The following is a 27153-nucleotide window of genomic DNA, read 5'->3' on the forward strand; positions in this document are numbered from 1 at the left end:
CCTCAGACCCCAATATCCCCCCCCCAAGGACCCCCATCTCCCCCTAAGACCCCCATATCCCCCCTCAGACCCCAATATCCCTCCTAGGACCCTCATATTTCCCCCCAGGACTTCCATTTCCCCCCATATCCCCCCTCAGACCCCAATATCCCCCCCCAAGGACCCCCATATCCCCCCTCAGACCCCCATATCCCCCCCCAAGGACCCCCATATCCCCCCTCAGACCCCAATATCCCCCCCCAAGGACCCCCATCTCCCCCTCAGACCCCAATATCCCCCCCCAGGACCCCAATATCCCCCCATATCTCCCTCCCAGGACCCCCACCTCCCCCCCAGACCCCCCATCTCCCCCCTAAGAGCCCCGTGCTCACGCCAGCAGCCTCCTTCGGATCTGCAGACTGAACACAATGCATTGCTGGGCACTTAGGACCCCCATATCCCCCCTCAGACCCCAATATCCCCCCCCAAGGACCCCCATCTCCCCCCTCAGACCCCAATATCCACCCCCCATGACTCCCATCTCCCCCCAATCTCCCCCTCAGACCCCCATCTCCCCCCCAGGACCCCCATATCCCCCCATATCTCCCTCCCAGGACCCCCAAATCCCCCCACCTCCCCCCCAGACCCCCTAGCTCCCCCCTAAGAGCCCCGTGCCCACGGCAGCAGCCTCCTTCGGATCTCCCTGCTGAGTGCAGCGCGTTGCTGGGCGCTGCCCGGCAGCTCAGGGTGCTCCTGCGCCCTCCTGGCCAGGTACGGCAGCACCGCCTCGGTGGGGCCGTAGGGAACAGAACGCAGGGCACGGAACCCTGCGCGGCCTGGGGGGGGGACAGGAAAGGGTTAATTGGGGGCGGGGGGAGGATGAGGTTAATTGGGGGTGGGGGGAGGACGAGGTTAACTGGGGGGAGGGGAGGACGGGGTTAATTGGGGGGAGGGGAGGACGGGGTTAATTGGGGGAGAAAGGAGAATGGAATTAATTGGGGGTGGGGGGAGGACGGGGTTAATTGGGGGTGGGGGGGGAGGACGGGGTTAATCGGGGGAGGGGGGAAGGACGGGGTTAATCGGGGGAGGGGGGAAGGACGGGGTTAATCGGGGGAGGGGGGAAGGACGGGGTTAATCGGGGGAGGGGGGAAGGACGGGGTTAATCGGGGGAGGGGGGAAGGACGGGGTTAATTGGGGGAGGGGGGGAGGACGGGGTTAATCGGGGGAGGGGGGAAGGACGGGGTTAATCGGGGGAGGGGGGAAGGACGGGGTTAATCGGGGGAGGGGGAGGACGGGGTTAATCGGGGGCGGGGGGAAGGACGGGATTAATCGGGGGAGGGGGGAAGGACGGGGTTAATCGGGGGAGGGGGGAAGGACGGGGTTAATCGGGGGAGGGGGGAAGGACGGGGTTAATTGGGGGAGGGGGGGAGGACGGGGTTAATTGGGGGAGGGGGGGAGGACGGGGTTAATCGGGGGAGGGGGGAAGGACGGGGTTAATCGGGGGAGGGGGGAAGGACGGGGTTAATCGGGGGAGGGGGGAAGGACGGGGTTAATCGGGGGCGGGGGGAGGACGGGGTTAATTGGGGGAGGGGGGGAGGACGGGGTTAATTGGGGGAGGGGGGAAGGACGGGGTTAATCGGGGGAGGGGGGAAGGACGGGATTAATCGGGGGAGGGGGGAAGGACGGGGTTAATTGGGGGCGGGGGGAGGACGGGGTTAATTGGGGGAGGGGGGGAGGACGGGGTTAATTGGGGGAGGGGGGAAGGACGGGGTTAATCGGGGGAGGGGGGAAGGACGGGGTTAATCGGGGGAGGGGGGAAGGACGGGGTTAATCGGGGGAGGGGGGAAGGACGGGATTAATCGGGGGAGGGGGGAAGGACGGGGTTAATTGGGGGCGGGGGGAGGACGGGGTTAATTGGGGGAGGGGGGGAGGACGGGGTTAATTGGGGGAGAAAGGAGAATGGAATTAATTGGGGGTGGGGGGAGGACGAGGTTAATTGGGGGTGGGGGGGGAGGACGAGGTTAATTGGGAGTGGGGGGGGAGGACGAGGTTAATTGGGGGAGAAAGGAGAATGGAATTAATTGGGGGTGGGGGGGGGAGGACGAGGTTAATTGGGGGTGGGGGGGGAGGACGAGGTTAATTGGGGGAGGAGGGAAGGACGAGGTTAATTGGGGGAGAAAGGAGAATGGAATTAATTGGGGGTGGGGGGGGAGGACGAGGTTAATTGGGGGTGGGGGGGGAGGACGAGGTTAATTGGGGGTGGAGAAAGGAAGGGGTTAACTGGGGGGAAGGGGAGGACGGGGTTAATTGGGGGTGGGGGCAGGAAGAGGTTAATTGGGGGCGGGGGGCAGGAAGAGGTTAATCGGGGTTAATTGGGGGCAGGGGGGCAGGACGGGGCTAATTGGGGGCGGGGGGGGGCAGGACGGGGCTAATTGGGGTTAATTGGGGGCAGGAAGGGGTTAATTGGGGTTAATTGGGGGCAGGAAGGGGTTAATTGGGGTTAATTGGGGGCAGGAAGGGGTTAATTGGGGACGGGGGGGGGGGTTAAAAATGAGGGGCTGGGGGTCAGGAAGGGGTTAAAATGGGGGGGAACCGAAAAACGGGGGGTGGGAGGGGAAATATGGGGGTGGGGCAATAAGGGGTTAAATTGGGGGGAGGGACCCAAAAGTGGGAAATGGGGGGCAGGAAGGGGTTAAGGGGGGGGGGGGGGGCACGGCCCAAAATGGGCACAAAAAAAACAAAATCTCTGGAATTTGCCCCAAAATGGGCACAAAAAAAAACCAAATATCCGGGATTTGCCCCAAAGTGGGCAGAAAAAAAACCCAAATATCCGGGATTTGCCCCAAAGTGGGCACAAAAAAAACCAAAATCTCCGGGATTTGCCCCAAAGTGGGCACAAAAACATCCCCAAATTGGGGGAATTTGCCCCAAAATGGGCACAAAAAAAAAACAAAATTGGGGGAATTTGCCCCAAAATGGGCACAGAAAAACCCAAAATCTCCGGGATTTGCCCCAAAGTGGGCACAAAAACATCCCCAAATTGGGGGAATTTGCCCCAAAATGGGCACAAAAAAAAACAAAATTGGGGGAATTTGCCCCAAAATGGGCACAGAAAAAAACAAAATCTCCGGGATTTGCCCCAAAGTGGGCACAAAAGAACCCAAAATCTCCGGGATTTGCCCCCAAATGGGCATAGAGAACCTAAAATTGGGGGAATTTACCCCAAAATGGGCACAAAAAAACCCAAAATCTCCGGGATTTGCCCCAAAGTGGGCACAAAAGAACCCAAAATCTCCGGAATTTGCCCCAAATTGGGCACAAAAAAAAACAAAATTCGGGGAATTTGCCCCAAAATGGGCACAAAAAAAACCCCAAAATCTCCGGAATTTGCTCCAAAATGGGCACAAAAAATCCCAAAATTGGGGGAATTTGCCCCAAAATGGGCAGAAAAAAAACCCAAATCTCTGGAATTTGCCCGAAAATGGGCACAAAAAAACCCAAAATCTCCAGGATTTGCCCCAAAGTGGACACAAAAAAACCCCAAATTGGGGAAATTTGCCCCAAAATGGGCTCAGAGAACCTAAAACTGGGGGAATTTACCCCAAAATGGCGCCGAGGAGCACCAACGTCCCCCCCCTCCCCAGCAGAAAAAAAGCCGCGAACTGCCCCCAAATTGCCTCCAACTGTCCCCCAAAGCCGCGAATTTACCCCAAAATTGGCTCCAATTGTCCCCGAAAGCCGCGAATTTACCCCAAAATTGGCTCCAACTGTCCCCAAAAGCCGCGAATTGCCCCCAAATTGCCTCCAACTGCCCCCAAAAGCCGCGAACTGCCCCCAAAAGCCGCAAACTGCCCCAAAAGCCGCAAACTGCCCCCAAAAGCCGCAAACTGCCCCCAAAAGCCGCAAACTGCCCCCAAAAGCCGCAAACTGCCCCCAAAAGCCGCAAACTGCCCCAAAATTGGCTCCAACTGTCCCCGAAAGCCGCGAACTGCCCCCAAATTGGCTCCAACTGTCCCCAAAATTGGCTCCAACTGTCCCCAAAATTGGCTCCAACTGTCCCCAAAATTGGCTCCAACTGTCCCCGAAACCCGCGAATTGCCCCAAAATTGGCTCCAACTGTCCCCGAAAGCCGCGAACTGGCCCCAAAATTGGCTCCAATTGTCCCCAAATGCCGCGAATTGCCCCCAAAGCCGCGAATTGCCCCCCAAATTGCCTCCAACTGTCCCCGAAAGCCGCGAATTGCCCCAAAATTGGCTCCAATTGTCCGCGGCGCCGCGCTGCTCACCCAGCGCCAATCCCAGGTGCTCCGCCACCCCCTGCAGCTGCGCGAAGCACACCGGGCCGTCCCGGGGGATGCGCAGCTCCTCCATCCTGCGGGCGAGCCTCATCAGCTCCTCTTCATTACCCTTAATTACCCTTAATTACGGGGTTAATTGGGGGGGGGAGGGGGAGGGGGGCGGACCTTCGCGCCGCGTGCCGCACCGAATCCGCGTTGTGCGTCGCCACCACCAGCGCCACGTGGCCGGCGCTCACGTGTTGCAGCGCCAACTCCAGGCAGGCGGCGTAGCTGCGCGCCGGAAGTGACGTTAGCATGGCGCGCGGTGATGGCGTCACCCGCCGAGCCGCTCCGCCGCTTTTATCACCTGCGGTCTGTGTGTTCCCGGCTGGGTTGCAGCGCCCCCGTGAGGCGCTCGTGTTGGAGATAGGCGCCGCGAACCAGCTTGAGGCCGTAGGGCGCCCCATGCGGCGGGCGGACTGCAAGTCGGAATGAAGGCGGGCCTCGGCGCCCTGGGGGGGGGGAGCAGAGATACTAGGGACCCATAGGGACCCCATAGGGACCCCATAGGGACCCATTGAAACCCCACAGAGACCCATAGGGACCCATAGGGATCTATTGAAACCCCATAGGGACCCATAGGGACCCATTGAAACCCCATAGAGACCCGTAGGGACCCATAGGGGCCCATTGAAACCCCATAGAGACCCGTAGGGACCCATAGGGGCCCATTGAAACCCCATAGAGACCCGTAGGGACCCATTGAAACCCCATAGAGACCCCATAGGGGCCCGCATCACCCCATAGAGCCCCACATCACCCCATATCACCCCATAGAGTCCCATATCACCCCATAGAGACCACATAGAGACCCTATAGAGACCCCAATAGAGCCCCATAGAGCCCCATAGAGGCTCCATATCTCCCTATATCGCCCCATATCACCCCATGGAGACCCATAGAGACCCCATAGAACCCCATAGAGTCTCCACATCACCCCATAGAGCCCCATATCACCCCATAGAGTCTCCACATCATCCCATAGAGACCCCATAGAGTCTCCACATCACCCCATACAGGCCCCATAGAGCCCCACATCACCCCATAGAGACCCCATAGAGGCCCCTATTGCCCCATATCACCCCATAGAACCCCATATCATCCCTTAGAGTCTCCACATCACCCCATAGAGACCCCATAGAGCCCCATATCACCCCATAGAGACCCCTATTGCCCCATATCACCCCATAGAACCCCATATCATCCCCTAGAGTCTCCACATCACCCCATAGAGACCCCATAGAGCCCCATATCACCCCATAGAGACCCCATAGAGCCCCATAGAGACCCCATATCACCCGACAGAGGCCCCACATCACCCCATAGAACCCCATATCACCCCATAGAGACCCCTATTGCCCCATATCACCCCATAGAGCCCCATATCATCCCTTAGAGTCTCCACATCACCCCATAGAGACCCACATCACCCCACAGAGCCCCATATCACCCCATAGAGACACCATATCTCCCTACATCGCCCCCTAGAGCCCCACATCACCCCATAGAGGCCCCATATCTCCCTACATCGCCCCTAGAGCCCCACATCACCCCATAGAGGCACCATATCTCCCTACATCGCCCCCTAGAGCCCCATATCACCCCATAGAGGCACCATATCTCCCTACATCGCCCCCTAGAGCCCCACATCACCCCATAGAGGCCCCATATCTCCCTACATCGCCCCCTAGAGCCCCACATCACCCCATGGAGGCCCCATATCTCCCTACATCGCCCCCTAGAGCCCCACATCACCCCATGGAGGCCCCACATCTCCCTACATCGCCCCCTAGAGCCCCATATCACCCCATGGAGGCCCCATATCTCCCTACATCGCCCCCTAGAGCCCCACATCACCCCATAGAGGCCCCATATCTCCCTACATCGCCCCCTAGAGCCCCACATCACCCCATGGAGGCCCCATATCTCCCTACATCGCCCCCTAGAACCCCACATCACCCCATGGAGGCCCCATATCTCCCTACATCGCCCCCTAGAACCCCACATCACCCCATAGAGGCCCCATATCTCCCTACATCGCCCCCTAGAGCCCCATATCACCCCATAGAGGCCCCATATCTCCCTACATCGCCCCCTAGAGCCCCACATCACCCCATGGAGGCCCCATATCTCCCTACATCGCCCCCTAGAGCCCCACATCACCCCATGGAGGCCCCATATCTCCCTACATCGCCCCCTAGAGCCCCACATCACCCCATGGAGGCCCCACATCTCCCTACATCGCCCCCTAGAGCCCCATATCACCCCATAGAGGCCCCATATCTCCCTGCATCGCCCCCTAGAGCCCCACATCACCCCATGGAGGCCCCCCGCCACATCGTAGAGCCCCCCGCCCCACCTTGAGGTAGGCCTGGTGCGTGTGCCAGACGCGGGGCAGCCCCATAGAGGCCCCATATCTCCCTACATCGCCCCCTAGAGCCCCACATCACCCCATGGAGGCCCCACATCTCCCTACATCGCCCCCTAGCGCCCCACATCACCCCATGGAGGCCCCCCGCCCCACCTTGAGGTAGGCCTGGTGCGTGTGCCAGACGCGGGGCAGCCCCATAGAGGCCCCATATCTCCCTACATCGCCCCCTAGAGCCCCACATCACCCCATGGAGGCCCCACATCTCCCTACATCGCCCCCTAGCGCCCCACATCACCCCATGGAGGCCCCCCGCCCCACCTTGAGGTAGGCCTGGTGCGTGTGCCAGACGCGGGGCAGCCCCCTGTTGTGCCTCCCCATCAGCCCCAGGGCCAGAGGCGCAGGGCTGGGCCCAGCTCGCTCTGCTCCGCGTCCAGCAGCAGCCCCACGCCGCTGCCCGCCGCCGCCTGCAGCGCATATATAGGGGGGAACGAGGGGGCGGGGCCACGGGGGGGAGCGGGCCAATAGGAGAGGGGTGGAGACGGAAATAGGGGCGGGACGGAGATAAGGGCGGGGACAATGGGAAGGGGTGGGGTCAGAAATGGGGGCGGGGAATTAGGAAAGGGGCGGGGCCTGGATGGTGTGGCCAATAGGAAGGGGTGGTGTCAGAGAAGGGGGCGGGGCCCCGATAGGGGGTGGGCAAAGAGGAAAGGGGCGGGGCCTGGATGGGGGTGGGGCCAATAGGAAGTGGTGGAGTCAGAAATGGGGGCGGGGCCCCGGTAGGGGGATATCGGAAAGGGGCGGGGCCTGGATGTGGGTGTGGCCAATAGGAAGGGGTGGTGTCAGAAATGGGGGTGGGGAGTTATGAAAGGGGCGGGGCCTGGATGGGGTGGGGCCAATAGGAAGGGGTGGTGTCAGAAATGGGGGCAGGGAATTAGGAAAGGGGCGGGGCCTGGATGGGGTGGCCAATAAGAAGGGGTGGTGTCAGAGAAGGGGGCGGGGCCCCGATAGGGGGTGGGCAAAGAGGAAAGGGGCGGGGCCTGGATAAGGGTGGGGCCAGTAGGAAGGGGTGGAGACAGAGATGGGGGTGGGGAAATAGGAAAGGGGCGGGGACTGGAAGGGGGTGGGGCCAACTGGAAGGGGTGGTGTCAGAAATGGGGACAGGGAATTAGGAAAGGGGTGGGGCCTGGATGGTGTGGCCAATAGGAAGGGGTGGTGTCAGAGAAGAGGGCGGGGCTGCGATAGGGGTGGGCAAAGAGGGAAGGGGCGGGGCCTGGAAGGGGGTGGGGCCAATAGGAAGGGGTGGTATCAGAGATGGGGGCGGGGCCCCGATAGTGAGGATATAGGAAAGGGGCGGGGACTGGAAGGGGGTGTGGCCAATAGGAAGGGGTGGGGTCAGAGATGGGGGTGGGCAAAGAGGAAAGGGGCGGGGCCTGGATGGGGGCGGGGCCCCGATAGGGGGTGGGGAATTTGGAAAGGGGCGGGGCCTGGATGGGGGCCGGGCCAATAGGAAGGGGTGGTGTCAGTGATGGTGGTCGCGAAATAAGAAAGGGGAGGGGCCTGGAAGGGGGTGGGGCCAATAGGAAGGATCGGTGTCAGAGAAGGGGGCGGGGCCCTGATAGGGAAGGGCAAAGAGGAAAGGGGCGGGGCCTGGATGGGGGCAGGGCCAATAGGAAGGGGTGGTGTCAGAGAAGGGGGCGGCGCCCCAATAGGGGGTGGGGAATTTGGAAAGGGGCGGGGCCTGGATAAGGACGGGTGGCCAATAGGAAGGGATGGTGTCAGAGATGTGGGTGGGGCCCCGATAGGGGATGGGCAAAGAGGAAAGGGGCGGGGCCTGGATGGGGGTCTGGCCAATAGGAAGGGATGGTGTCAGAGATGGGGGCGGGGCCCCGATAGGGGGTGGGGAATTAGGAAAGGGGCGGGGCCTGGATAAGGGTGGGGCCAATAGGAAGAGGTGGTGTCAGAGATGGGGGTGGGGAAATAAGAAAGGGGCGGGGCCTGGATGGGGGTGTGGCCAATAGGAAGGGGTGGTGTCAGGGATGGGGGTGGGCAAAGAGGAAAGGGGCGGGGCCTGGATGGGGGCGGGGCCCCGATAGGGGGTGGGGAATTTGGAAAGGGGCGGGGCCTGGATGGGAGTGGGCCAATGGGAAGAGACAGGGCTGGAAATGGGGGCGGGGCCTTTATAAGGGGTGGGTCAACAGGAAGGGGTGGGGGCGGAGCCTGGATAGGGGGCGGGGCCAATGGGAAGGGGCACGGCCTGGATGGGGGTGTGGCATCAGTAAGGGGCGGGGCCAGGAATAGGGGTGGGCCAATGAGAAGGGACAGAATCAGGAAGGGGGCGGGGCTTCGTGTAAGGGGCGGAGCCAAGGGATGTGGGGCAGGGATTTGGGGATGTGGGGCACAACGGAGATGTGGGGCACAACGGAGATGTGGGGCAGGGATTTGGGGATGTGGGGCACAATGGAGTTGTGGGGCAGGGATTTGGGGATGTGGGGCACAATGGAGATGTGGGGCAGGGATTTGGCGATGGGGGGCACAATGGAGATGTGGGGCAAGGATTTGGGGATGTGGGGCAGGGATTTGCAGATGTGGGGCAGGGATTTGGGGATGTGGGGCACAATGGAGATGTGGGGCAGGGATTTGCGGATGTGGGGCAGGGATTTGGGGATGTGGGGCACAATGGAGATGTGGGGCAAGGATTTGGGGATGTGGGGCAGGGATTTGGGGATGTGGGGCACAATGGAGATGTGGGGCAGGGATTTGGGGATGTGGGGCAGGGATTTGGGGATGTGGGGCAGAACGGAGATGTGGGGCAGGGATTTGGGGATGTGGGGCACAATGGAGATGTGGGGCAGGGATTTGGGGATGTGGGGCAGAACGGAGATGTGGGGCAGGGATTTGGCGATGTGGGGCACAATGGAGATGTGGGGCAGGGATTTGGGGATGTGGGGCAGGGATTTGGGGACGTGGGGCACAATGGAGATGTGGGGCAGGGATTTGGGGATGTGGGGCAGGGATTTGGGGATGTGGGGCAGGGATTTGGGGATGTGGGGCACAATGGAGATGTGGGGCAGGGATTTGGGGATGTGGGGCAGGGATTTGGCGATGTGGGGCACAATGGAGATGTGGGGCAGGGATTTGGGGATGTGGGGCAGAACGGAGATGTGGGGCAGGGCTGGGATGTGGGGCAGCCCCCCAACTCACAGCTGCCACGTGCTCCAGGCGTTGCAGCCCGGCCCCCAGCGCCCGGTTCTGATCCACGGTGAGGGACGGGAATGAGGGAACCTGGGGGCGGGGGGGGGCAGGTTGTTATGGGGTCTGTGGGGAACTTATGGGGTGGTTATGGGGTGCTGTGGGGCGGTTATGGGGGGTTATGGGGTGCTGTGGGGCGGTTATGGGGTCTGTGGGTGCTGTATGGGGGGGTGCTGTATGGGGTCTGTGGGTGCTGTATGGGGTCTGTGGGGAACTTATGGGGTGGTTATAGGGCGCTATGGGGTCTGTGGGGAACTTATGGGGCGGTTATGGGGTGCTGTGGGGCGGTTATGGGGTCTGTGGGGCTGTTATGGGGCGGTTATGGGGTGCTGTGGGGCTGTTATGGGGTGCTGTATGGGGTCTGTGGGGCTGTATGGGGTCTGTGGGTGCTGTATGGGGTGGTTATGGGGCGCTATGGGGTCTGTGGGGAACTTATGGGGCGGTTATGGGGTGCTGTGGGGCTGTTATGGGGTCTGTGGGGAACTTATGGGGCGGTTATGGGGCGCTATGGGGTCTGTGGGGAACTTATGGGGCGGTTATGGGGTCTGTGAGGGACTTATGGGGCGATTATGGGGTGCTATGGGGTCTGTGGGGAACTTATGGGGCGGTTATGGGGTGCTGTGGGGCTGTTATGGGGTCTGTGGGGAACTTATGGGCGGTTATGGGGCGCTATGGGGTCTGTGGGGAACTTATGGGGCGGTTTGGGGTGCTATGGGGCTGTATGGGATCTGTGGGGAACATATGGGGTGGTTATGGGGTGCTATGGGGCTGTTATGGGGTCTGTGGGGAACTTATGGGGCGCTATGGGGTCTGTGGGGAACTTATGGGGCGGTTATGGGGTGCTGTGGGGTCTGTGGGGAACTTATGGGGCGGTTATGGGGTGCTATGGGGTCTGTGGGGAACTTATGGGGCGGTTATGGGGTGCTGTGGGGCTGTTATGGGGCTGTTATGGGGTGCTGTGGGGTCTGTGGGGAACTTATGGGGCGGTTATGGGCCGCTATGGGGTCTGTTGGGAACTTATGGGGCAGTTATGGGGCGCTGTGGGGCTGTTATGGGGTCTGTGGGGAACTTATGGGGCGGTTATGGGGTGCTGTGGGGCTGTTATGGGGTCTGTGGGGAACTTATGGGGCGGTTATGGGGTGCTGTGGGGCTGTTATGGGGTGCTGTGGGGCTGTTATGGGGCGGTTATGGGGTGCTATGGGGTCTGTGGGGAACTTATGGGGTGGTTATGGGGTGCTGTGGGATCTGTGGGGAACTTATGGGGCAGTTATGGGGTGCTATGGGGGCTGTTATGGGGTCTGTGAGGGACTTATGGGGCGGTTATGGGGTGCTATGGGGTCTGTGGGGAACTTATGGGGCGGTTATGGGGTGCTGTGGGGCTGTTATGGGGTCTGTGAGGGACTTATGGGTGTTTGTGGGGGGCTATGGGGCTGTTATGGGGTCTGTGGGGAACTTATGGGGCGGTTATGGGGTGCTGTGGGGTCTGTGGGGCTGTTATGGGGTCTGTGGGGCTGTATGGGGTGGTTATGGGGTGCTGTGGGGAACTTATGGGGCGGTTATGGGGTGCTATGGGGTCTGTGGGGAACTTATGGGGCGGTTATGGGGTGCTGTGGGGCTGTTATGGGGTCTGTGGGATCTATGGGTGCTGTATGGGATCTGTGGGGCGCTGTGGGATCTGTGGGATCTATGGGGCACTGTGGGATCTATGGGGTGCTGTATGGGATCCATGGGGCGCTGTGGGATCTGTGGGGCGCTGTGGGATCTATGGGGCACTTTGGATCTATGGGGCGCTGTGGGATCTATGGGGCGCTGTGGTGTGCTGTGGGATCTATGGGCACTGTGGGATCTGTGGGATCTATGGGGCGCTGTGGGATCTATGGGGCGCTGTATGGGATCCATGGGGCGCTGTGGGATCTGTGGGGCGCTGTGGTGTGCTGCGGGACCTATGGGGCACTGTGGGATCTATGGGGCACTGTGGGATCTGTGGGGTGCTGTGGGATCTATGGGGCACTGTGGGATCTATGGGGCGCTGTGGATCCATGGGGCGCTGTGGGATCTGTGGGGCGCTGTGGGAGCTATGGGGTGCTGTGGGATCTGTGGGGCGCTGTGGGATCTGTGGGGCGCTGTGGGTGCTATGGGGCGCTGTGGGATCTGTGGGGCACTATTGGGCACTGTGGGATCTATGGGGCGCTGTGGGATCTGTGGTGTGCTGTGGGATCTGTGGGGCGCTATGGGCGCTATGGGGTGCTGTGGGCGCTATGGGGCGCTGTGGTGCGCTGCGGAATCTATGGGGCACTGTGAGATCTATGGGGATCTGTGGGGCGCTGTGGGATCCATGGGGCGCTGTGGATCCATGGGGCGCTGTGGGATCTATGGGGCGCTGTATGGGATCCATGGGGCGCTGTGGGATCTATGGGGCGCTGTGGATCCATGGGGCGCTGTGGGATCTATGGGGCGCTGTATGGGATCCATGGGGCGCTGTGGGATCTATGGGGCACTGTGGGATCTGTGGGGCGCTGTGGGATCTATGGGGCGCTGTGTGTGTGCTGCGGGACCTATGGGGCACTGTGGGATCTATGGGGCACTGTGGGATCTGTGGGGTGCTGTGGGATCTATGGGGCACTGTGGGATCTATGGGGCGCTGTATGGGATCCATGGGGCGCTGTGGGATCTGTGGGGCGCTGTGGGAGCTATGGGGTGCTGTGGGATCTGTGGGGCGCTGTGGGATCTGTGGGGCGCTGTGGGTGCTATGGGGCGCTGTGGGATCTGTGGGGCACTATTGGGCACTGTGGGATCTATGGGGCGCTGTGGGATCTGTGGTGTGCTGTGGGATCTGTGGGGCGCTATGGGCGCTATGGGGTGCTGTGGGCGCTATGGGGCGCTGTGGTGCGCTGCGGAATCTATGGGGCACTGTGAGATCTATGGGGATCTGTGGGGCGCTGTGGGATCCATGGGGCGCTGTATGGGATCCATGGGGCGCTGTGGGATCTATGGGGCGCTGTATGGGATCCATGGGGCGCTGTGGGATCTATGGGGCGCTGTATGGGATCCATGGGGCGCTGTGGGATCTATGGGGCGCTGTATGGGATCCATGGGGCGCTGTGGGATCTATGGGGCACTGTGGGATCTGTGGGGCGCTGTGGGATCTATGGGGCGCTGTGGTGTGCTGCGGGACCTATGGGGCACTGTGGGATCTATGGGGCACTGTGGGATCTGTGGGTGCTGTGGGATCTATGGGGCACTGTGGGATCTATGGGGCGCTGTATGGGATCCATGGGGCGCTGTGGGATCTGTGAGGCGCTGTGGGATCTATTGGGTGCTGTGGGATCTGTGGGGCGCTGTGGGATCTGTGGGTGCTGTGGGCGCTATGGGGCGCTGTGGGATCTGTGGGGCGCTGTGGGATCTGTGGGGCACTATTGGGCACTGTGGGATCTATGGGGCACTGTGGGATCTGTGGGGCTGCTGTGGGCACTGTGGGATCTGTGGGGCACTGTGGGATCTGTGGGGCGCTGTGGGATCTGAGGGGTGCTATGGGGCGCTGTGGGATCTGTGGGTGCTGTATGGGATCTGTGGGGCACTGTGGGATCTGTGGGGCGCTGTGGGATCTATGGGTGCTGTGGGATCTATGGGGTGCTGTGGGATCTGTGGGGCGCTGTGGGATCTGTGGGGCGCTGTGGGTGCTATGGGGCACTGTGGGATCTGTGGGGCACTATTGGGCACTGTGGGATCTATGGGGCACTGTGGATCCATGGGGCACTGTGGGATCTGTGGGGCGCTGTGGGAGCTATGGGGTGCTGTGGGATCTGTGGGGCGCTGTGGGAGCTATGGGGCGCTGTGGGATCTGTGGGGCGCTGTGGGTGCTATGGGGCGCTGTGGGATCTGTGGGGCACTATTGGGCACTGTGGGATCTATGGGGCACTGTGGATCCATGGGGCACTGTGGGATCTGTGGGGCGCTGTGGGAGCTATGGGGTGCTGTGGGATCTGTGGGGCGCTGTGGGAGCTATGGGGCGCTGTGGGATCTGTGGGCGCTGTGGGTGCTATGGGGCGCTGTGGGATCTGTGGGGCACTATTGGGCACTGTGGGATCTATGGGTGCTGTATGGGATCTGTGGGTGCTGTATGGGATCTGTGGGGCGCTATGGGCGCTATGGAGTGCTGTGGGCGCTATGGGGCGCTGTGGTGCGCTGCGGAATCTATGGGGCACTGTGAGATCTATGGGGATCTGTGGGGCGCTGTGGGCGCTATGGGGCGCTGTGGTGCGCTGCGGAATCTATGGGGCACTGTGAGATCTATGGGGATCTGTGGGGCGCTGTGGGATCTATGGGGCGCTGTGGGATCTATGGGGCGCTGTATGGGATCCATGGGGCGCTGTGGGATCTATGGGTGCACTGTGGGATCTATGGGGTGCTGTGGGATCTATGGGTGCACTGTGGGATCTGTGGGGCGCTGTGGTGTGCTGTGGGATCTATGGGTGCACTGTGGGATTTGTGGGGCGCTGTGGGATCTATGGGGCGCTGTGGTGTGCTGTGGGACCTATGGGTGCACTGTGGGATCTATGGGTGCACTGAGGGATCTGTGGGGCGCTGTGGGATCTGTGGGGCGCTGTGGGCGCTATGGGGTGCTGTGGGCGCTATGGGGCACTGTGAGATCTATGGGGATCTGTGGGGCGCTGTGGGATCTATGGGGTGCTGTGGGATCTATGGGTGCACTGTGGGATCTATGGGTGCACTGTGGGATCTGAGGGGCGCTATGGGGCGCTGTGGGATCTATGGGTGCTGTGGGATCTGTGGGGCACTGTGGGATCTGTGGGGCGCTATGGGATTTCTGGGCGCTGTGGGATCTATGGGTGCTGTGGGATCTGTGGGGCACTGTGGGATCTATGGGGCGCTATGGGGCGCTGTGGGATCTATGGGTGCTGTGGGATCTGTGGGGCACTGTGGGATCTGTGGGGCGCTATGGGGCGCTGTGGGATCTATGGGTGCTGTGGGATCTATGGTGTGCTGTGGGATCTATGGGGCGCTGTGGGATCTATGGGGTGCTGTGGGATCTGTGGGTGCACTGTGGGATCTGTGGGTGCGCTATGGGGCGCTGTAGGATGTGTGGGTCCCACCTGCCCCCCCATGACAGCCATGATTTTCTCAACACTGAACTCGGGGTTCGGCTCCTGCAGGCGCTGCGACACCAAATCCTGTGGGGCACAAAGGGACCCACATCTGTGGGGCTGCGCTGCACTTATGGGGCTGAGTCACGTCTGTGGGGCTGCGCTGCACTTATGGGGCTGAGTCACGTCTGTGGGGCTGCGCTGCACTTATGGGGCTGAGGAGTCACGTCTGTGGGGCTGCGCTGCACTTATGGGGCTGAGTCACGTCTGTGGGGCTGCGCTGCACTTATGGGGCTGAGGAGTCACGTCTGTGGGGCTGCGCTGCACTTATGGGGCTGAGGAGTCACGTCTGTGGGGCTGCGCTGCACTTATGGGGCTGAGGAGTCACGTCTGTGGGGCTGCGCTGCACTTATGGGGCTGAGGAGTCACGTCTGTGGGGCTGTGCTGCACTTATGGGGCTGAGGAGTCACGTCTGTGGGGCTGCGCTGCACTTATGGGGCTGAGGAGTCACGTCTGTGGGGCTGCGCTGCACTTATGGGGCTGAGGAGTCACGTCTGTGGGGCTGCGCTGCACTTATGGGGCTGAGGAGTCACGTCTGTGGGGCTGTGCTGCACTTATGGGGCTGAGGAGTCACGTCTGTGGGGCTGCGCTGCACTTATGGGGCTCAGCCACATCTGTGGGGCTGACACACATCTATGGGGTTTCCCCCATTTTGGGCCTCATTTCCCCCCATTTCTCCCCCATTTTGGGTTCATTTCCCCCCATTCTGGCCCCATTTCCCCCATTCTGGCCCCATTTCCCCCATTTTGGGTCAATTTCCCCCCATTTGGGGCCCCATTTTGCCCATTCTGGCCCCATTTCCCCCAATTTTGGGCCCCATTTCCCCCCATTCTGGCCCCATTTCCCCCATTCTGGCCCCATTTCCCCCATTTTGGTCCCCTTTTCCCCCCATTCTGGCCCCATTTCCCCCCATTCTGGCCCCATTTCCCCCATTTTGGGCCCCATTTCCCCCATTTTGGTCCCCATTTCCCCCCATTTTGGGCCCATTTCCCCCCATTCTGGCCCCATTTCCCCCCATTTTGGGTCAATTTCCCCCAATTTTGGGCCCCATTTCCCCCATTTTGGGCCCCATTTCCCCCATTTTGGGCCCATTTCCCCCCATTCTGGCCCCATTTCCCCCCATTCTGGCCCCATTTCCCCCATTTTGGGCCCCATTTCCCCCATTTGGGGCCCATTTCCCCCATTTTGGGCCCCATTTCCCCCATTTGGGGCCCATTTCCCCCATTTTGGGCCCCATTTCCCCCATTCTGGGCCCCATTTCCCCCATTTTGGTCCTCATTTCCCCCATTTTGGGCCCATTTCCCCCCATTCTGGCCCCATTTCCCCCCATTCTGGGCCCATTTCCCCCATTTTGGTCCCCATTTCCCACCATTTTGGTTCCATTTCCCCCCATTTTGCGCCCATTCCCCCCATTCTGGCCCCATTTCCCCCATTTTGGTTCCATTTCCCCCCATTCTGGGCCCATTTCCCCCATTTTGGTCCCCATTTCCCCCATTCTGGCCCCATTTCCCCCAATTTTGGTCCCCATTTCCCCCATTCTGGCCCCATTTCCCCCATTCTGGCCCCATTTCCCCCATTTTGGGCCCCATTTCCCCCATTTGGGGCCCATTTCCCCCATTTTGGGCCCCATTTCCCCATTTGGGGCCCATTTCCCCCATTTTGGGCCCCATTTCCCCCATTTTGGTCCCCATTTCCCCCATTTTGGTCCCCATTTCCCCCATTTGGCCCCATTTCCCCCATTTTGGGTCAATTTCCCCCAATTTTGGGTCAATTTCCCCCATTTTGGTCCCCATTTCCCCCCATTTTGGGCCCCATTTCCCCCATTCTGGCCCCATTTCCCCCCATTCTGGCCCCATTTCCCCCATTTTGGGTCAATTTCCCCCAGTTTTGGGCCCCATTTCCCCCACTTACACACAGCTGCGCCCCCATCAGCGCCGTCACCTTCAGCTGCATCATGGCTCCGGGCCCTGAGCTCCCTGCCAGCCCCACGCCCAGCAGTGCTGCCCCACGGTTCTGCTCGAACCACTCCTCCCTGCCCCACAGCGACCCATAGGGACACACGGGGACACGGAGGGACACACAGAGACCCATAGGGACCCATAGAGCCCCATAGGGACCCATAGGGACACATAGGGACCCCATAGAGACCCCATAGAGACCCATAGAGACCCATTAAGGACCCACAGAGACCCCATAGAGACCCATAGGGACCCCTTAGAGACCCACAGGGACCCATAGAGACCCATAGAGACCCCATAGAGACCCATACAGACCCACAGGGACCCATAGAGACCCACAGGGACCCACAGAGACCCCATAGAGACCCATAGGGACCCCTTAGAGACCCACAGGGACCCATAGAGACCCATAGAGACCCATAGGGACCCCATAGAGACCCATAGGGACCCATAGGGACCCACAGGGACCCATAGAGACCCATAGAGACCCCATAGAGACCCATAGGGACACATAGAGACCCATAGGGACCCATAGAGCCCCATAGAGACCCATAGAGACCCATAGGGACCCCATAGAGACCCCATAGAGACCCATAGGGACATATAGAGACCCATAGAGACCCATAGAAACCCATAGAGACCCATAGGGACCCAGAGAGACCCAGAGAGACCCCATGGACACCCACAGGGACCCATAGGGACCCATAGAAACCATAGAGACCCCATAGAGACCCATTGGGACCCCATAGAGACCCACAGGGACCCATAGGGATCCATAGAGACCCATAGGGACGCACAGGGACCCATAGAGACCCATAGGGACCCATAGAGACCCACAGAGCCCCATAGAGACCCATAAAGACCGATAGAGACCCCCTACAGACCCACAGAGACCCATAGAGACTCCATAGAGACCCATAGGGACCCCCTACAGACCCATAGAGACCCACAGAGCCCCATAGGGACCCATAGAGACCCATAGGGACCCACAGAGACCCACAGAGACCCATAGAGACCCATAGGGACCCACAGAGACCGACAGAGACCCATAGAGACCCATAGAGACCCAAGGCCCCGCCCATCTCCCCATAGCCCCGCCTCTCCCTTGGACACGCCCCCTCTTATAGCCCCGCCCCTTGGTCCCTGGCACCCATTCCAACCCGTAGCCCCGCCCCCTCAGCCATTGGCCCCGCCCACCAAGGCACGCCCCTCCGTTGGCCACGCCCCTTCCGCCGCCCCTACCCTCCCTCGGCCCCGCCCACCGCCGTAGCCCCGCCCCCTCACCCCGGCTCCGTGTCGCGGTGCTCCATGGGTAAGGCCAACATGGGGCCGATCCCCACCGCCCGTAGGCGCCGCACGGCCTCCGCCCACAGGGGGGCGCTGTCGCCGCCCACGAAGTGCGCGTAGAGCGTCCGCCTCAGCAGCGCCTCCCACAGGCGGCGGCCCGCAGCGCGGCGAGACAGCTCTAAAAGCTGCGGGGGGCGGGGCCAGCGCGTCAGGGGGCGGGGCCGGGGGCAGATGTTTATAGGAGGGGGTGGGGCTATGGGTGGTGGGCGGGGCGAATGACAAGTAGGCGTGGTTACGGACTGTGGGCGGGGCCGAGGACACAGAAGGGCGGGGCTTGCGGGAGGGGGCGGGTCTGTGGGTGATGGGCGGGGCGGACGATAAGTGGGCGGGGCTATGGGCGGTGGGTGGGGTGAAAAAAGGGGCGGGGCTTCTGGCAGGGGGCGGGGCTATGGGCGATCCGGTACTTGGTGGTGGGCGGGGCGATGGAGAAGGGGGCGGGGCGATGGGTTTGATGGGGGGTTGGGGGCGTGGCCACTGCTGGGGTGTCCATGGGGCATCGGTGGGGCAGCTTTGGGGTCGTGTGGGGCAGTTATGGGCAGTTATGGGGTCTCTGGGGCAGTTGTGGGGCAGCTATTGGGCACTTATGGGGTCTGTATGGGGCGGCTGTGGGGCAGCTGTAGGGCAGCCATAGGGTCTCTATGAGGCAGCTGTGGGGCAGCTATGGGCAGTTATGGGGCCGCTATGGAGTCTATGGGGCAGCTATGGGGTCTCTAAGGGGTGCTATGGGGCAGTTATGGGCAGTTGTAGGGTAGTTATGGGGTCTCTAAGGGACAGTTATGGGGTGGTATGGGGCAGTTATGGGGCAGCCATGGAGCAGCTATGGGGTCTCTATGGGGCAGCTGGGGTCTCTATGGGGCATCTATGAGGCAGCTATGGGGTCTCTATGGGGCAGCTATGGGGCAGCCGTGGGGTCTCTATGTGGCAGCTGTGGCGTCTCTATGGGGCAGCTGTGGGGTCTCTATGGGGCAGCCGTGGGGTCTCTATAGGGCAGCTATGGGGCAGCCGTGGGGCAGCTATGGGGCAGCCGTGGGTCTCTATGGGGCAGCCATGGGGTCTCCATGGGGCAGCTATGGGGTCTCTATGGGGCAGCTGTGGGGCAGCCGTGGGGCAGCTATGGGGCAGCCGTGGGGTCTCTATGGGGCAGCCGTGGGGCAGCTATGGGGCAGCCGTGGGGTCTCTATGGGGCAGCCGTGGGGCAGCTATGGGGCAGCCGTGGGGTCTCTATGGGGCAGCTGTGGGGCAGCTGTGGAGCAGCCGTGGGGTCTCTATGGGGCAGCCGTGGGGCAGCTATGGGGCAGCCATGAAGTCTCTATGGGGCAGCTATGGGGCAGCCGTGGGGCAGCTATGGGGCAGCCGTGGGATCTCTGTGGGGCAGCCGTGGGGTCTCTATGGGGCAGCCGTGGGGCAGCTATGGGGCAGCCGTGGGTCTCTATGGGGCAGCCGTGGGGCAGCCGTGGGTCACTATGGGGCAGCCGTGGGGCAGCTATGGGGCAGCTATGGGCATGCGTCTCTATGGGCCTGGGCAGCCGTGGGGCAGCTATGGGGCAGCTGTGGGGTCTCTATGGGGCAGCTATGGGGCAGCTATGGGGCAGCTGTGGGGTCTCTATGGGGCAGCTATGGGGCAGCTGGTGGTGGTGTCTCTATGGGGCAGCCGTGGGGCAGCTATGGGGCAGCGTGGGGTCTCTATGGGGCTGCAGTGGGGCGGCGGGGGGTCAGCCATGAGGTCGCTATGGGTGGGCTGGGGGGTCTCTAGGGGGCAGCCGTGGGGCGGCTATGGGGCAGCTGTGGGGACCCTGTGGGGCAGGGGTGGGGCGGATGTGGGGCAGTTGTGGGGTCCCTATGGGGCAGCTGTGGGGCTGATGTGGGTCTGACCCTGTGGCTGTTTGGGTCTGGGAGTGGCGCTGGGGTGAGCCGCAGCACCAGGTCTGCCCTCAGCAAATCTGTGGGGCTGGGGTAAGGGAACGGCTGGATTGGGTCTGAGTCCAGGGGGGTCTGAGGTGTGGGGCTGGGGGGGGTTCGATGGGGTTGGGATGTGGGGCTGGGGGTGATGGGGGTCTGGGGTGGGGGGGTGGGGGGGTCTGGGGGGCTGGGGTGGGGGGCTTTGGGGGGTGATGGGGGTCTGGGTTGTGGGGCTGGAGGTGATGGGGGTCTGGGATGTGGGGCTGTGGGGGGTTATGGGGGTCTGGGATGTGGGGCTGGAGGTGATGGGGGTCTGGGTTGTGGGGCTATGGGGGGTTATGGGGGTCTGGGATGTGGGGCTGGGGGTTCTGGGGGTCTGGGGGGTTCTGGGGGTCTGGGATGTGGGGCTGGGGGTTATGGGGCGCCGCTGTGGGGCTCGGCCCCATAAGAAGGTCGCTATGGGGCGCGTGGTGCAGCGCAGCATCGTGGAGCTGTGGGGGGGGGGGGTGGGTGGGGGGTGGGGCAGAGCTGTGGGGCAGAGCTGTGGAGATGGGGGGGATCTATGGGGCAGAGCTATGGGGCAGAGATGTGGGGCGGAGGTGAGAGGAAGATCTATAGGGCAGATCTATGGGGCAGATCTATGGGGTGGAGGTGAGGGGGGATCTATGGGGCCAAGCTATGGGGCAGATCTATGGGGCGGAGGTGAGGGGGGATCTATGGGGCAGAGCTATGGGGCGGAGGTGAGAGGAAGATCTATAGGGCAGATCTATGGGGCAGATCTATGGGGTGGAGATGAGGGGGGATCTATAGGGCAGAGCTATGGGGCAGAGATGTGGGGGGATCTATAGGGCAGATCTATGGGTGGAGTTGAGGGGGGATCTATGGGGCAGAGCTATGGGGCAGAGATGTGGGGGGATCTATAGGGCAGAGCTATGGGGCGGAGGTGAGAGGAAGATCTATGGGGCAGAGCTATGGGGCGGAGGTGAGGGGGGATCTATGGGGCAGAGCTATGGGGCGGAGGTGTGGGGCAGCCCTTTATGGCGCCCTGGGGTCAGTGATTAACGCGCCCCACACGGATCAGTGGGCAGCTCCACCCCCTTCGTGTGGGGCAGAGAACTCTGCCCTATGGATCATGTGGGGCGGGGGCCCTCGGTGCCCCATAGAAAACGTGGGGTGGGGGGGTGGGGGAGGAGCAGAGTCCTGCTGTGCCCCACAGAGCTGGAGATGTGGGGCAGAAGCTCCGTGCCCCATAGATCTCGAGGTGTGGGGTGGGATCTCTCAGTGCCCCGTAGACCCATAGATGTGGGGTGAGACCCACAGATGTGGGGTCCATAGGGATTTGAGGGGACCCACAGATGTGGGGTGGACCCATAGATTTGGGGTCATAGGGACTTGAGGGGACCCACAGATGTGGGGTGGGACCCACAGATGTGGGGTGGACCCATAAGTGAGGCAGCACCCATAGATGTGGGGCGGGACCCATAGATGTGGGGCAGCCCCATAAGTGTGGGGTCATAGGGACTTGAGGGGACCCACAGATGTGGGGTGGACCCATAAGTGAGGCAGCACCCATAGATGTGGGGTGGGACCCATAGATGTGGGGTGGACCCATAAGTGAGGCAGCACCCATAGATGTGGGGCAGGACCCATAGATGTGGGGCAGCCCCATAAGTGTGGGGTCATAGGGACTTGAGGGGACCCACAGATGTGGGGTGGACCCATAAGTGAGGCAGCACCCATAGATGTGGGGTGGGACCCATAGATGTGGGGTGGACCCATAGATTTGGGGTCATAGGGACTTGAGGGGGACCACAGATGTGGGGTGGGACCCATAGATGTGGGGTGAGACCCACAGATGTGGGGTGGACCCATAAGTGAGGCAGCACCCATAGATGTGGGGCGGGACCCATAGATGTGGGGCAGCCCCATAAGTGTGGGGTCATAGGGACTTGAGGGGACCCACAGATGTGGGGTGGACCCATAAGTGAGGCAGCACCCATAGATGTGGGGCGGGACCCATAGATGTGGGGCAGCCCCATAGATTTGGGGTCATAGGGACTTGAGGGGACCCACGGATGTGGGGTGAGACCCACGGATGTGGGGTGAGACCCACAGATGTGGGGTGGACCCATAAGTGAGGCAGCACCCATAGATGTGGGGCGGGACCCAATAGATTTGGGGTCATAGGGACTTGAGGGGACCCACAGATGTGGGGTGGGACCTATAGATGTGGGGTGGACCCATAAGTGGGGCGGGACCCATAGATGTGGGGCCCACAGGGATGTGATAGGACCCATAGATGTGGGGCGGGACCCACAGATGTGGGGTGGACCCATAGATTTGGGGTCATAGGGACTTGAGGGGACCCACAGATGTGGGGTGGACCCATAGATATGGGGCAGCCCCATAGATTTGGGGTCATAGGGACTTGAGGGGACCCACAGATGTGGGGCGGGACCCATAGATGTGGGGCAGCCCCATAGATTTGGGGTCATAGGGACTTGAGGGGACCCACCGATGTGGGGTGGACCCATAAGTGGGGCGGGACCCATAGATGTGGGGCCCACAGGGATGTGATAGGATCCATAGATGTGGGGCGGGACCCACAGATGTGGGGTGGACCCATAGATTTGGGGTCATAGGGACTTGAGGGGACCCACAGATGTGGGGTGGACCCATAGATATGGGGCAGCCCCATAGATTTGGGGTCATAGGGACTTGAGGGGACCCACAGATGTGGGGCGGGACCCATAGATGTGGGGCAGCCCCATAGATTTGGGGTCATAGGGACTTGAGGGGACCCACCGATGTGGGGTGGACCCATAAGTGGGGCGGGACCCATAGATGTGGGGCCCATAGGGATGTGATAGGACCCATAGATGTGGGGCGGGACCCACAGATGTGGGGTCATAGGGACGTGATGGGACCCATAGATGTGGGGCAGCCCCCCCCAGCACCCCACACGCTATGGGGCAGAACCCCCCTCCTCCCAGCCCCACAAGTGACCACAACCAACTCTCAACCAACACCACTTTATTGTAAGGCAGCACCATCTATGGGGCAGAGCCGCCATCTATGGGGCAGAGCTACGGGGCAGCGCCATCTATGGGGCAGAGCTGCCATCTATGGGGCAGAGTCATCTATGGGGCAGAGTCATTTACGGGGCAGGGCTATGGGGCAGAGCCACCACCTATAGGGCAGCGCCATCTATGGGGCAGGGCTGTGCTATGGGGCGGGCCATGTATGGGGCGGGATGATCTATGGGGCAGGACGACGTGTGGGGCAGGACCCATAGATGTGGGGCCCATAGGGATGTGATAGGACCCACAGATGTGGGGTCATAGGGACGTGACGGGACCCATAGATGTGGGGCAGCCCCCCCAGCACCCCACACGCTATGGGGCAGAACCCCCCCCCCCCCCAGCCCCACAAGTGACCACAACCAACTCTCAACCAACACCACTTTATTGTAAGGCAGCACCATCTATGGGGCAGAGCCGCCATCTATGGGGCAGAGCTACGGGGCAGCGCCATCTATGGGGCAGAGCTGCCATCTATGGGGCAGAGTCATCTATGGGGCAGAGTCATCTACGGGGCAGGGCTATGGGGCAGAGCCACCACCTATGGGGCAGCGCCATCTATGGGGCAGGGCTGTGCTATGGGGTGGGCCATCTATGGGGCGGGATGATCTATGGGGCAGGACGATGTGTGGGGCAGAGCCGTGGGTCAGTAGTTGGAGGACCGCTCCTGTTGTCTGTAGGCCCCACGGCGAAGGTAACCGCCGTCCCCCTTCCGGTAGCCGTCCTTCTGATCTGTGGGGCAGAGCAGCACTTGTGGGGCAGAGCAGCACTTGTGGGGCAGAGCAGCACTTGTGGGGCAGCTATGGGGGCAGTTATGGGGCAGCCATAGGATCGATGGGGTAATCTACGGGGCAGCTGTGGGCTATCTATGGGGTAGCCATGGGCTATCTATGGGGCAGCTATGGGGCAGCCGTGGGGCAACCATGGGCTATCTATAGGGCAACGATGGGCTATCTATGGGGCAGCTATAGGGCAGCTATGGGGAAGCTATGAGGCAGCTATGGGGCAGCTATGGGGCAGCTATGGGGCAGCTATGGGCTATCTATGGGGCAGTGGTGGGGCAGTGGTGGGGCAGCTATGGTCTATCTATAGCGCAGCCATGGGCTATCTATGGGGCAGCTATGGGGCCTCTATGGGGCAGCTATGGCCTATCTATGGGGCAGCTCTGGGGCAGCGGTGGGGCAACTATTGGCTATCTATAGGGCAGCTATGGGCTATCTATGGGGCAGCTATAGACTATCTATAGGGCAGCTATGGGCTATCTATGGGGCAACTCTGGCCTATCTATGGGGCAGCGGTGGGGCAGCTACTGGCTATCTATGGGGCAGCTCTGGGCTATCTATGGGCTATATATGGGCTATCTATGGGGCAGCTATGGGGCAGCTATTGGCTATCTATAGGGCAGCTATTGGCTATGTATGGGGCAGCTCTGGCCTATCTATGGGGCAGCTCTGGCCTATCTATAGGCTATCTATGGGGCAGCTATAGGCTATCTATGGGGCAGCTCTGGCCTATCTATAGGCTATCTATGGGGCAGCTATAGGCTATCTATGGGGCAGCTCTGGCCTATCTATAGGCTATCTATGGGCTATCTATGGGGCAGCTATGGCCTATCTATGGGGCAGCTCTGGCCTATTATGGGGCAGCTCTGGCCTATCTATGGGCTATCTATGGGGCAGCTATAGGCTATCTATGGGGCAGCGGTGGGCTATCTATGGGGCAGCTATGGGCTATCTATGGGCTATCTATGGGCTATCTATGGGGCAGCTCTGGCCTATCTATGGGGCAGCTGTGGGCTATCTATGGGGCAGCTGTGGGCTATCTATGGGGCAGCTCTGGCCTATCTATGGCTATCTATGGGGCAGCTATAGGCTATCTATGGGGCAGCGGTGGGCTATCTATGGGGCAGCTATGGGCTATCTATGGGCTATCTATGGGCTATCTATGGGGCAGCTCTGGCCTATCTATGGGGCAGCTCTGGCCTATCTATGGGGCAGCTGTGGGCTATCTATGGGGCAGCTCTGGCCTATCTATGGGCTATCTATGGGGCCTCTATGGGGCAGCTCTGGCCTATCTATAGGCTATCTATGGGGCAGCTGTGGGCTATCTATGGGCTATCTATGGGGCAGCTATCGCTATCTATGGGCTATCTATGGGGCAGCTATGGCTATCTATGGGCTATCTATGGGGCAGCTCTGGCCTATCTATGGGCTATCTATGGGCTATCTATGGGGCAGCTGCGGGCTATCTATGGGGCAGCTATGGGGCAGCTGTGGGCTATCTATGGGCTATCTATGGGCTATCTATGGGGCAGCTGTGGGCTATCTATGGGCTATCTATGGGGCAGCTATGGCCTATCTATGGGGCAGCTATGGGGCAGCTATGGGCTATCTATGCGGTATCTATGGGCTATCTATGGGCTATCTATGGGGCATCTATGGGGCAGCTATGGGCTATCTATGCGCTATCTATGGGCTATCTATGGGCTATCTATGGGGCAGCTATGGCCTATCTATGGGGCCTCTATGGGGCAGCTCTGGCCTATCTATGGGCTATCTATGGGCTATCTATGGGGCAGCTATTGCTATCTGTGGGGCACTATCGCTATCTATGGGGCAGCTATGGGGCAGCTCTGGGCTATCTATGGGGCAGCTCTGGCCTATCTATGGGCTATCTATGGGGCAGCTCTGGCCTATCTATAGGCTATCTATGGGCTATCTATGGGGCATCTATGGGGCAGCTCGCCATCTATAGGCTATCTATGGGCTATCTATGGGGCAGCTGTGGGGCAGCCATGGCCTATCTATGGGGCAGCTGTGGGCTATCTATGGGCTATCTATGGGCTATCTATGGGGCAGCTCTGGCCTATCTATGGGCTATCTATGGGCTATCTATGGGCTATCTATGGGGCAGCTATCGCTATCTATGGGGCAGCGGCGGGCTATCTATGGGGCAGCGGTGGGCTATCTATGGCCTATCTATGGGGCAGCTATGGGGCAGCTCTGGGCTATCTATGGCTATCTATGGGCTACTATGGGGCAGCTATCGCTATCTATGGGCTATCTATGGGGCAGCTCTGGCCTATCTATGGGCTATCTATGGGCTATCTATGGGGCAGCTCTGGCCTATCTATAGGCTATCTATGGGCTATCTATGGGGCAGCTGTGGGGCAGCCATGGCCTATCTATGGGGCAGCTGTGGGCTATCTATGGGCTATCTATGGGCTATCTATGGGGCAGCTCTGGCCTATCTATGGGCTATCTATGGGCTATCTATGGGCTATCTATGGGGCAGCTATCGCTATCTATGGGGCAGCGGCGGGCTATCTATGGGCAGCGGCGGGCTATCTATGGGGCAGCGGTGGGCTATCTATGGCCTATCTATGGGGCAGCTATGGGGCAGCTCTGGGCTATCTATTGGCTATCTATGGGCTACCTATGGGGCAGCTATCGCTATCTATGGGCTATCTATGGGGCAGCTCTGGCCTATCTATGGGCTATCTATGGGCTATCTATGGGGCAGCGGTGGGCTATCTATGGGCTATCTATGGGGCAGCTATGGCCTATCTATGGGGCCTCTATGGGGCAGCTCTGGCCTATCTATGGGCTATCTATGGGCTATCTCTGGGCTATCTATGGGGCAGCTATGGGGCAGCTATGGGGCAGCTCTGGGCTATCTATGGGCTATCTATGGGGCAGCTCTGGCCTATCTATGGGCTATCTATGGGGCAGCTGCGGGCTATCTATGGGGCAGCTCTGGGCTATCTATAGGC

The 27153-nt window shown here is 60.9% G+C and overlaps 2 protein-coding genes across 2 annotated transcripts; both read right to left on the reverse strand.

The window, feature by feature from the left end:
* Positions 1–631: 631 nt before the first annotated feature.
* LOC146541955 (uncharacterized) lies at positions 632–23301 on the reverse strand. Its single transcript, XM_085215248.1, has 12 exons — positions 23148–23301; positions 22817–22917; positions 22188–22286; positions 21871–21989; positions 18340–18527; positions 15047–15124; positions 9888–9968; positions 7005–7150; positions 4623–4767; positions 4442–4546; positions 4265–4350; positions 632–815 (listed from the first exon to the last, which is right to left on the reverse strand). Exons 1-12 carry the CDS (start codon positions 23210–23212, stop codon positions 640–642), a joined length of 1389 nt encoding a protein of 462 aa, XP_085071374.1. The 5' UTR covers positions 23213–23301; the 3' UTR covers positions 632–639.
* On the reverse strand, positions 2646–4257 carry LOC146541956 (uncharacterized; the record flags this gene model as incomplete). Its single annotated transcript, XM_085215246.1, has 1 exon — positions 2646–4257. A coding segment is annotated over one exon (1077 nt), but the record flags the coding sequence as incomplete, so codon positions are not given.
* Positions 23302–27153: the final 3852 nt, after the last annotated feature.

Source organism: Meleagris gallopavo, unplaced genomic scaffold, assembly GCF_905368555.1.
Source record: "Meleagris gallopavo unplaced genomic scaffold, MGAL_WU_HG_1.1 scaffold_11, whole genome shotgun sequence".
In the NCBI taxonomy this organism is placed as follows: domain Eukaryota; kingdom Metazoa; phylum Chordata; class Aves; order Galliformes; family Phasianidae; genus Meleagris; species Meleagris gallopavo.

What these genes read in the sequence shown, in the direction of transcription:
- LOC146541955 (XM_085215248.1), bottom strand. Translation starts at nt 23,212, where the DNA reads ATGACCCCACATCTGTGGGTCCCGCCCCACATCTATGGGTCCTATCAC. An exon ending in GTCCCGCCCCACATCTATGG is followed by an intron (nt 21,990 to 22,187) that starts GTGCTGCCTCAC and finishes GGTCCCCTCAAG; the next exon opens with TCCCTATGACCCCACACTTA. An exon ending in GCACCTGGGATTGGCGCTGG is followed by an intron (nt 816 to 4,264) that starts GTGAGCAGCGCG and finishes TCCCCCCCCCAG; the next exon opens with GCCGCGCAGGGTTCCGTGCC.